Source organism: Callospermophilus lateralis, chromosome 4 (assembly GCF_048772815.1).
Source record: "Callospermophilus lateralis isolate mCalLat2 chromosome 4, mCalLat2.hap1, whole genome shotgun sequence".
NCBI classification, from domain to species: domain Eukaryota; kingdom Metazoa; phylum Chordata; class Mammalia; order Rodentia; family Sciuridae; genus Callospermophilus; species Callospermophilus lateralis.
In genome coordinates this window covers 148109895-148121973 of record NC_135308.1, presented here as the reverse complement: position 1 = coordinate 148121973, position 12079 = coordinate 148109895, and the positions used below count along the sequence as shown (strand labels likewise).

The window sequence follows — 12079 nt, the reverse complement described above, 5'->3', positions numbered from 1 at the left end:
ATATCTATGCCCCAAACAATGTAGCATCTACGTATATCAAACAAACCCTTCTCAATTTCAAGAAGCAAATAGAATACAACACAATAATACTGGGTGATTTTAACACACCTCTCCTACCACTGGATAGATCTTCCAAATAAAAACTAAACAAAGAAACTATAGAACTCAATAATACAACAAATGACTTAGACTTAACACCCATAGAGTATTCCATCCATCATTGAGCAAATACACCTTCTCAACAGCACATGATCCTTCTCTAAAATAGACCATATATTACACCACAAAGCAACTCTCAGTAAATACAAAAAAATTAGAGATACTACCCTGTATTCTATCAGATCATAATGGAATGAAACTAGAAATCAATGATAAAATAAAATGATAAATGATAAAAAAATAGTAGCTATTCCAATACCTGGAGACTAAATAATATGATACTGAATGAGCAATGGATAGCAGAAGTCATCAGGAAGGAGATAAAACAATTCTTAGAAGTAAATGAGAATACTCTATAACCTATCAAAATCTCTGGGACACTATGAAGGCAGTGCTAAGAAGAAAGTTCATTGCATTGAGCTCATTCATAAAAAAAGAATAAAAAGCCAACAAATAAATGACCAAACATTACATCTCAAAGCCCTAGAAAAAGAAGAACAAATCAACACCAAAAGTAGTAGAAGATAGGAAATAATAAAAATCAGAGACGAAATCAATGAAATTAAAAGAAATAATTAAAAACATTGACAAAATGAAAGTTGGTTCTTTGAAAAAAAATAAATTGTTAAACACTTAGCCATGCTAATGAAGAGAAAGAGAGAGAAAACTCAAATTACTAACATTTGTGATGAAAAAGGAAATATCATGATGGGCACCACTGAAATACAGAAGATAATTAGAACTTATTTTGAAAATTTATATTCCAATAAAATAGAAAACCTCAATGACACTGACAAATTTCTAGAAACATATGATCTACTCAAAATGAATCAGAAGGACATACACAATGTAAACAGATCAATTTCAAGCAAGGAAATATAAGATACCATCAAAAGCCTACCAACCAAGAAAATCCCAAGACAGACAGATTCTCAGCAGAGTTCTACAAGACATTCAAAGAAGAATGAATACCAATACACCTCAAATTATTCCATGAAATAGAAAAGGAGATCCCTTCCAAACTGATTCTATAAGGTAGTATCACCCTGATACCAAAACCAGAAAAAGACATCAAGAAAAGAAAACTCCAGACTAATATCCCTGATGAACACAGATGCAAAAATTCTCAATAAAATCCTGGCCAATCACATATAAAAACATATTAAAAAGATAGTGTACTATGATCAAGTGTGGTTCATCCTAGGCATGCAAGGTTGGTTCAACATACAGAAATAAATAAATATAATACATCACATCCATAGACTTAAAGACAAAAATCATATAATTATCTGAATAGATGCTGAAAATGCATCTGACAAAATACAGCACCTCTTCATGTTCAAAACACTAGAAAAACTAGGACTAGTAGGATCATACTAAACATAGGCTGTCTATACTAAGCCCAAGGCCAACATCATTCTAAATGAAGAAAAATTGGAAGCATTCCCTCTAAAAACTGGTACAAGACAGTGACGTCCTCTTTCACCACTTATATTCAACATAGTCTTGAAATTCTAGCCAGAGCAATCAGACAGACAAAAGAAATTAAAGGTGCACACAGGAAAAGAAGAACTCAAACTATCACTATTTTCCATGACATGATTCTATATTAGAAGATCCAAAAAATTCTACCAGAAAACTTCTAGAACAAATAAATGAATTCAGCAAAGCAGCAGGATATAAAATCAATACCCATAAATCAAATACATTTCTATATGTAAGTGATGAATCCACTGAAAGAAAAATTAGAAAAACTGCACCATTCGAAATAGCCTCAAAAAATATAAAATACTTGGGGATCAATCTAAGAAAAGAGGTGAAAGACCTCTACAATGAAAACTAAGGAACACCAAAGAAGGAAATTGAAGAAGACCTTAGAAGGTGAAAAGATCTCCTATGTTCTTGGATAGGCAGAGTTAATATTGTCAAAATGGCCATACTACCAAAAGTATTACACAGATTTAATGCAATCCTTCTTAAAATCCCAATGACATTTTTATAGAATTATAAAAGCAATCGTGAAATTCGTCTGGAAAAATAAGAGACCCATAAGCCAAAGCAATCCTTAGTAAAAAAAAAAAAAAAAGTAAAGCAGGAGGCATCACAATACCAGACCTTAAACTATACTACAGAGAAATAATAACAAAAACAGCATGATATTGACACCAAAACAGACATGTAGACCAATGGTACAGAATAGAAGACACAGAGACCAACACACATTAATACAGTTATCTCATACAACACAAAGGCACCAAAAACATACATTGGAGAAAATATAGCCTCTTCAACAAATGGTGCTTGGAAGACTGGAAATTCAAATGTAGCAAAATGAAATTAAACCTCTATCTTTCACCATGCGCAAAACTCAACTCAAAGTAAATCAAAGACCTAGGAATTAGACCAGATACCCTGCACCTAATAGAAGAAAAAGTAGGCCCAAATCTCCATTACATTGGGTTAGGCCCCGACTTCCTTAATAAGACTCCTTAAACACAAGAAATGAAATCAATAATCAATAAATGGGATGGATTCAAACTAAAAAGCTTCTCCTGAGCAAAAGAAACAATCATTGAGGTGAAGAGAGAGCCTACAGTATGGGAGCAAATTTTTACCACATGCACATTAGATAAATGAGTACTAATCTCCAAGATATATAAAGAACTCAAAAACTCACAACAAAAAAACAAACAACCTAATCAATAAATGGGCTAAGGAACTGAACAGGCACTTCTCAGAAGAAGATATACAAGTGATCAACAAACACATGAAAAATTGTTCTATGAAATTTGTTTAATTTCATAAATTGTTTAATGAAAAAGAGTTCTATGCATTTTAATGAAAAAGTGTTCAACATCTTCAGTAATTAGAGAAATTCAAATTAAAACTACTCTAAGATTTCATCTCACCCCAGTCAGAATGGCAGTTACCATGAATACAAGCAATAAGAAGTGTTGGAGAGGATGTAGGGAAAAAGGTTCACTCATACATTGCCAGTGGGAGTGCAAATTGGTGTAACCATTTTGGAAAGTATGTGGAGATTCCTCAGAAAACTTGGAATGAAACCACCATTTGATCCAGCTATCCCACCCCTCAGCTTATACCCAAAGGACTTAAAATCAGCATACTATAGTGACATGGCCACACCAATGTTTATAGCAGCTGAATTCATAATAGCTAAACTGTGGAACCAACCTAGATGCCCATCAATAGATGAATGGATAAAGAAACTGGAATATTTACACAATGGAATATTGTTCAGCATTAAAAGAGTATAAAATTATGGCATTTGCAGGTAAATAGATGGAACTGGAAAGTATAATTTTAAGTGAAATAAGCCAATCTCCCCAAACTAAAGGCCAAATGTTTTCTCTGATTGGTAGATCCTCATCTAAGATGGTGAGGTATGTGAAGAATGAAGGAACTTTGGATTGGGCAAAGGGGAAGGGAAGAGGGGCTATGTGGGTAGAAAAGATGGGGTACTCGTATGATTACATGAGTGGTGCGTCTTTATATTGTGTACAGCCAGAGAACTGAAATGTTGCATTTGTGTATGATGAATCAAAATACATTCTGCTGTGTATTCAATTATGTAGAACAAATAAAAAAATAATAATAAAAAGAAGTTTAAAAAATTAAAAGCTCATTAATAAAATTTGATACAATTTCTGTCTTGGAAATGTGGTAAATGTACTTATGGCTAGCTACCAAGTACTTTTGGCATCAGAGAAATGTTCTTAGAAGTGACTTGTCCAGATGAATGTTATTTCCAAAAATGTCAGTGATTGTTGCTTACCTACATTCCTGATTAAAAGGCTCTCCATCTTCAAAGCAACTAACTTTGCTCTGATTTCATATTGTTTTGGTTTATATGTGAGGTGTCCCTGAAATTGCCTATGTGAGAAAATGCAAGAAGGTTCAGAGAAGAAATGATTGGGTTGTGAGAGCTTTAACACAATCAGTGATTTAATCCTCTAGTAGGGATTAACTAAGTGGTAATTAAAGTGGTAAGGTGTGGTTTGAGAAGGTGGGAATTGATACATGGCTTTAGTGTATATATTTGAGTCTGGCCAATGGAGTCTTTCTTTTATTCCTGATGATGTGAACTGCTTCCCTCTGCCACCCTCTTTCACCATGGTGTTCTGTCATACCTCAAACCCCTGAGGAATGGAGCCAGCCTTCTATGGATAAAGACCTCTACAACCATGAGCCCTCAAATAAACTTTTCCTCCTCTACAGTTATTCTGGTTGGGTCCTTTAGTCACAGCAGCAAAAAAGCTATCTAAAATACATATAACATAAAAGTCTGAACTTTTGCTAAATTGCCTAGGCCAGCCTCAAATTCATTGGTTCAAGCAATCCTCCTGCCTCAGCCTTCCAAGCAGCCATGACTACAGGAATGCACCACCGTGCCTTGATCATTAAATTTTTAATTAAACAATAATTGTAGGTAAAAGAAATCAACACTTTTCTAATTATACTGGACACTTTATACACATAAACTTTTATGATGCTATTTTGTGTGTGTGTGAAGAGAAAACTTGCTTTAAATCACATTAGCTCATGACACTGTGTTTATGATAGGTTTCAAAGGTCTAGATAGAAAAGATCCTCTAATTATAGACATTTAAAATGTTCTACTGAGGATGAAGAACAAATTCTTACATACAATTATAAGTGAAGGGTATAGTTCCGTTCAGCAGAACTTGAGAATGTACTCTGAAACTTACTTTCTAGGTCATAACACTATGAAATAAAATGTTCCACTTACCTAAATTTGTCAGAAGCAGTGCAACCTTTTCATAGAGCTGTAAAATAAATTTTATACATTTAATAAATGAACTGTTAATTATAAAGAAAACAGATTATCAAGTTATGAGTGAAAATAATTTTACAATTATTTACCATTCATTGCTCAAACAATAAAAACATTGTGAACAATTGTGCTTTTCCTGGGCAAGTCAGAAATGTACAAGGCTCTATTTTACTAAATTTTAAAAGTCTCACTTCTTATTTTGGGATGAAATCCTGTGGAAATGAGACTAGCTGCCACCCAACTCCCAGATTCCTAGGTGAGTCTCAGCATACTGAATGTAAACTCTGTAAGACTGCTTTTGATGGTAAGATTCTGTAACTTGGTTATTTATGGAATACTGTAAATTCTAGATTACAGTATTCAGACATGCTGAAGTGATCAATACAATTGGATATTCCCAGAGTTTAGGGCACTCTGCTCTTCCATTTGTATACTAGATGCACCCTGAGCTCACCCAACCATCTGACAGATGGTCCTAAGAGTGAACTGAGGGTGTGTGTGTGTGTGTGTGTGTGTGTGTGTGTATGTGTGTGCGCGCACACACACGCACGCACACAGAAAGTATAATTTAGGGCAAATCCAGTTGTATGAGATTCACTAGAGAGGGTATGAATTAAATGGAAGAGCAAGTGTTCTCTCTAAAAAGAAAGATGATAAATGAAAAATAAAAGGAAAATGGATTTGAACAACATGAAAATTAAAACCATATTTAGATTAAAGTTGTTAAAGCACACTGGTTACAATTCCCCAGGCTGGTATTAGAACTTTACCGCCCAGCAAGTGTAAAGTAGGACTTGGACATGTTACCATATTTCTTCAAACCACTGTTCCCCTTACGTTTAAGTGGCATTTAAGTGGGATGGGAATTGAATTGACTTTCAGGTTCTTCTTAATTTCTAAATTTTCATATGTGATATTTCTGCTAAATACAGAAACAGGCAAAACAATTGTGAGTTTTTGACTCCAACTTTCAGCAATGACCATTTATTATAGTAAGGTTTATGGTTTTCTGTATTGTAATGTAACTAATATGACAATAGGATCAAATTTTATATAGAAACCTCGGACTCTTGGGTCTCAATGTTAAAAGAGATTGGCATAATTTTCAGTAAGAAGCTCTGTGGTATGCATTGGTCATACTTGCTAGATCAAAACAATAAATTTTTTATGATGACAAATTAGTACAGATGCTTTAATCAAACATTTTAGTATCTCAAAGGCATTGTACTATTAAAATTGCTTAATTGCATAATTATCAAGGAACATTAGATTTGACTGGTGAGGCAACTTAAAAAAAAAACAATTTTCAATTCCTAGTTTATCTTTTTTCTTTTTCCTATTGACATATACTTGTCAAAGTGGGTCAATGTGCATATTTGTCTCAAAGGTCTTGATAGCTGATAATATGTCATTGTAATATGAGTATGAACATTGGAAAATAGAGACATAAAAAAGGAATAACACACAAGTCAACATTTGGAAAATAAGGCAAAGTATACAGGGACACAGTAGGGACCCATAGCATTTATGAGCACCTTATACATTTGTTGAAGATACAAACTAAAAAACAGTGGAACGTTGGGCAGGATACAGCAGAACATTCACAGAGAGGTTCATGGCCAGTAAGGGATCTTCAAATGAGTAGTGTATGGAAAAGGCCTGATTTCTCACTAAGCAGGTGAGATAGAAGCCATGGATGGTTGATTCTGATAAGAGCCACAGAAAAATCTTAGTTTTCAAACTTGATACAACAAATGCTTTCATTTTCCTCTTTCTGAATTAAATCCCCTTTATCATTATATAATGACCTTTGGGTTCTCTTTATTACTTTAAATTTAAAGTCTATTTTATCTTATATAAATATAGCTACTCTTACTTTGGATTCCCTTGCATGGGATATCTTTTTCCATCACTCTATGTTTCAGCTGAGCATCCTCAGAGATAAAGTGAGTTTCTTGTAAGCAACATATGGTTGGGTCTTGTTCTTTTCTATACCTTCAGTCACTCTATGCATTTTAATCGGAAAAAATTAATCCATTTACATTTAAGGTAAATGTGAAGTAAGGTCTTACTTAAGTCACTTTGACCTCAGCAACTTAACAAAATTCTGTCTCAAAAAAAAAAGGGCTGGGGCTGGGATTCAATCCCTAGTACTAATAATGATGAATGACAACAACAGTCTGATTGTTATAACTAAAAAAAGCTTTCCGACCTTAAGGATATGTCTAAAGTTATGAGCACGTCTAATTTGAAGCACTTTTAATTTGAGCTTGTTTGCCTGAGTAGTGTATGTGAGCTTGTCCTGATCTAAGCCATATTTGGGGATTTCCTTTTTTTTTTTTGCAACAAGACATTGTGGTTTTTCACTGTCTACAATATAATAAAACAAGTGATTTGCATTGATATGAGTGAATAAAAAGCACAGTAATAATTTCTAGTTTTCCTCTTGGGATGTAGTCCATGTTGGTCAACCACCATATTGAGACATTCTTTGGTCACTAGTGAAGCAGAATGAAACAGTACGATAAGGAGGAAGAAATTCCATCCTAGTCACTCTATCTTTGAAATATTTATTTTTTCATAATATAAAAAGTGCAAATCAGTAAATATCCCTTAGTTAAGAGGCATAAAATTGTATAAGGATACAGAAAGATTTTGTAAAATAGTACAAATTTTATTTTTAAAGCACATACAAGTACATACAAATAATCAGATCCAGAAAATAGATGTCTCAATACAGATTTGCTTTTTCATTTAGAATTGGACAAATTCAACAAGAAATCAGAAACAGAGTATATGATTTAAAATTATTATAAGGTTTTAAAATTACAGTCTTTAATGAATATTAATAAAACACCAATCTAATCTCAAGGTTTTTATAATCAGTTAATGGATTAGTATTAATAATGAACATCTAAATGCTGATTTTTTTTAAAGACTATACTGGGACATTAAAATATCTTAAATTGAGTTATTTCAGAAGCCAATGAAGATTTTAATTCTGATCTGTTCAAAGCCACATTATAGTCATTAGTATGCCATCCAATATGTAGATATTTGCTTTCTAAGGATTTAAATTTTTTGATATTCTGATGAAAATTCTTCCAAACTTTATTATGCATGTGGTTACCTTCATAATGGAATTTGGAAGGGCATATGATAGGAGTGTAAATGTGTGTGCTGGGGTGGAGATTTAGAGAGGGTCAATGTGGATCAGGCAATTGCCTCCTGCACAAAAGGGTACTAGCTGATGCTGCTTTTAGAGTTCTGATATATGCTTTCTCTGCCTTTCTTCTCTTTGTTATGGCTTATCATTTCCTGCTAGCATCACTATTCTTGACGTAGTAATTTTATGTCATTCCAGTTTGACATTGGCTAGGAAATCAGAATACCAAAAGTGTTTACATTGTACCTAAAATTGATGAAAATATACCCTAAGGGGATTCCTAAGAATAATACATTTTAGTTTCAGTGTGTGGACTCAACCTCATCTTGGCCATTCTGAAACTTCGTTAGGTAAAATAAATTGAATGCATAGTAGCCTAGCTTTCAGTGTGTACTGGTGCTTTGTAATGTCAGCAACTAAATACTTTAATCACCTATTATGCCCTCTTATGTTAATTTCCTTTTGTCTTGGTTATGTCTCTTGACATAAAGATTGCTGGGTCCATGGTTTCCCGCTAATAGAGATATTGCTCTGACTACTACGTTGAAACATGCTCAATATGCACAGGGGCAAGATATTTATAGACCCACTGTGTGTATACAGAAGTTTATTTCATAAGAAGATACATAAATTAAATTATGATGATGATCCAAGGCTTTGTCCCTATTAAGCATGTACTCTATCACTGAGCTACAATCCCACCCCAAAATTAGATTTTAATAAGATATTGGAGTAAAGAGATGATAAAAATACAATAAGTATTATTTCATTTCATCCTACCTGAGCCCAGAAACTTTCAGTGGTCTGGCTGTTTGGTTAATTTTACTGTGAGTTACTCTCCTTCATAATATTTATTCCTTAGTTAATATGGAGACTGAGTTGTATGTTGGTGACAGGGTTAGAATATCAGAGCTGCCAAAATCTACTTTCAATCTCCACTTGACCAAGCAGTCACACAATCATCATGTCAAAATAATCAGCAATTGTCTCTATCTTCTTTTTTAAAACAACTTCCGATTTGAAGTTTTGTTTTCTGAAATAAAGAAGTTTCTACACATTTCAGTACTACTAGTAATGAGTTACCTGTATTTCACCAGCTCAGTAATTACTATTAAAGTTCTTTATAATTGGATGCCTAGGATTCTCTTAATAATCATTCAAGGTTTATTTCTTATGGAATTCAGGAGTGTTTAAAGAGATAGAGCTGGGCATGGTGGCACACGCCTATAATCCCAACAGCTCAGGAGGCTGAGACAGGAGAATGGCAAGTTCAAAGCCAGCCTCAGCAATAGTGAGGTGCCAAGCAGCTCAGTGAGACCCTGGCTCTAAATAAAATACAAAATAGGGCTAGGGATGTGGCTCAGTGGTCAAATGCCCCTGAGCTCAATCCCTGGTACCAAACAAACAAACAAAAAACTAGACATGGAAAATATTCATAGGTATAATTGTGTTGATAATAGTTTTAAATTACTTGGCTTTTAGAAAGTCCAAGTCCTTTTCTAAAAATGTGAGTATTTCAGCACTAAGGCCCAGACTTAAATGCAATATAAATGAAGATGGAGGAAACTATAATTAATTGAACGTCTGCTCCATATCTAATATGGTTCTAAGCATATGTATCGTGTCCTTTATTCTCTATTACAAACCTTCAAGGTCAGTATTTTTGTATGTAGTTGGCCTCAAAGTCTGACAATGTCAGCTATTACCTTTTATTCTGCAAATAATAACAGCAATTTGCTGAATGTCTACTGTTATGGTTTGGTTCTTTAGTGTCCCCTGAAAAGCTTATGTGTTAGGCAATGCAGGCATGTTCAGAGATGAAATAATTAGATTATAAAAGACATAACCTAATCAGCAGATTAATCCATTGGATTAATTAATAATTTTTGAAAGGACAATGGGTAGTAACTGTAGGAAAGTGGGGTGTGACTGGAAGAAATAGATCACTGGGGGTGTAGCCTGCACTATATCCTATATCTATCTGTGGCTTCTCCTTCTCTTTCTCCACTACTGGCTGCCATGAGCTGAGAAGCTTTTTTTTTTTTTAAAGATAGATAGATAGATAGAGAGAGAGAGAGAGAGAGAGAGAGAATTTTAATATTTATTTTTTAGTCTCCGGCGGACACAACATCCCTGTTTGCTGAGAATCGAACCTGGGTCGCACGCATGCCAGGCGAGTGCGCCACCGCTTGAGCCACATCCCCAGCCCTAAGCTGAGAAGCTTTTCTCCACCATGCCCTTCTGCTATGATGTTCTCCCTCCCCTCAGGCTCAGAGCAATGGAGTTCGTCAATTACGGACTGAAACCTCTGAAACCATAATCTCTGTGTTGTTCTCATCAGGTAATTTGGTCACAGGCCCTGTTCTAAGCACTATGGAATACCAACAGAAAAGTCAAAAATGGAGAAATGGTTCTGCCATGATAGACCTACATTCCAATGGAGAAGACAGACAACAAACAAAATGAAGAAAATACACACAGTGCATGGTGGAAAATGCTATGGAGAAAAAATAAAGAGGCAAAAAATATGAAATTGTCAGATGACAGGAGTGAGTTGGAAGTTTAAATAGAACAATGAAGGAAGCCTTTATTAAAGAGGTAATATTTGAACACAGATCTGAAGGAAGTGAGGGAGTAAGTTTAGCAAACCCTAGGGAAGGGGGTGTTCCAGGCAGAGAACAGCAAGGAAAAGTCCTAGGGTGACTGTATGCCTGGCTAGAGCAGGTGAATCAGGATGAGGTGGGAGGAGATCAGAGATGTCCCAGGGGCCAGAGGAGGGAGAACCTGAAAGGCCACCACATGAATTTTTACCCTCAGGGAGAGGGGAGCTACTGGACCTCATGAACAGAGGGGAGTCCGTGAACTGATGTATTTGTAAAATGCTCTCCCTGGCTTAGTGTTGGGCCTAGATTGAGGGGAGCCATCCTGCAGGCTGAAGCCCCGTTAGGAAGCCACTGAAATCATCCAGGAAGGAGCCAGGCTGGGAGTATGTGCAAGGGGGAGGCTGTGGGAGGAGCTGATTCTGGGAAGAGGGGAGTCCAGTTTTAAAGTGTTGGAGATGGTGGAGCAGAGGCAGTTTGGCCTATGAATTTGGGGCTCAGGGATTGGAGAGAGGTCTGGGTTGAAATGTGCAATTGGTAAGTGTGAAATCATCCTGATTTTTTCTTTACAGGGTGATCTCAAGGAAATGTTTTAGATACTAACTACCTTCTCAATCCTCAAAATAAAAAAGAAACAGAAACTAATACCGCTGAGCTATGACACAGGTCTGATGTGGGTATTCTAAATGCATTCCTTCTCTAAATTTCCCCAAAGGGAAATCCAGTGTTATCTCATTGATCAACAAAGGAACTAAAGTTCTGTGAGGTTAAGTACCTGGTCTAATCTTACACTAAGAAAATCCTGAAGCTTAGATTTCAATTAAGCCTTTTAAACCTCCAGATCTGAGAGCATCTTTATGCCAGACATTTTGCTACCAGGCCAACAGTGCTACATAACTAACCCATCTTTTTGAGACCAGGTCTCTTTAGCGACTGAAAACTATCATTGTAACCCACCTATTTTGACCCATGAGATTAGTTACCTTGCAGTTCACTTACCACGTTCAGTAACATAATGATACAAAAATTGATGCAAACAGCAGTCCCTGTGGTTGCAACCTGAGAGTTATTCCTGATTAACGCCCACTTAAAGGCAGCAAAAGTGCTGACAGTCACCACCCGGTAAATGACAATTCCGAATACAGCAGCGATCACCACACAGATCTGGCAGGAAGACAGAGGAGACTCAGTGAGCCCTTTGGTAGAATGTTTCAGGAAGGCGATTCATACTCTTGGAAAATTCTCTGATTTAAAAAAAAAAAAAAGGAAAGAAAGAAGGAAAGAAAAAGAAATAAAGCAAGGGTGGTACTGATCGAAGGGAAATGCCTACTTTTTATT

The 12079-nt window shown here is 35.4% G+C and overlaps 1 protein-coding gene across 1 annotated transcript in view; it reads right to left on the bottom strand.

Annotated features, from left to right (window-relative positions):
- Ano4 (anoctamin 4) overlaps positions 1-12079 on the bottom strand; it is a 210679-nt gene that overhangs the window by 27527 nt on the left and 171073 nt on the right. Inside the window, exons 17-18 of the mRNA XM_076855420.2 lie at positions 11741-11905; positions 4931-4967 (exon numbers count right to left, since the gene is read on the bottom strand). Coding sequence (XP_076711535.1) covers positions 4931-4967; positions 11741-11905 — 202 coding nt within the window. The remainder of the gene's footprint in view (positions 1-4930; positions 4968-11740; positions 11906-12079) is intronic.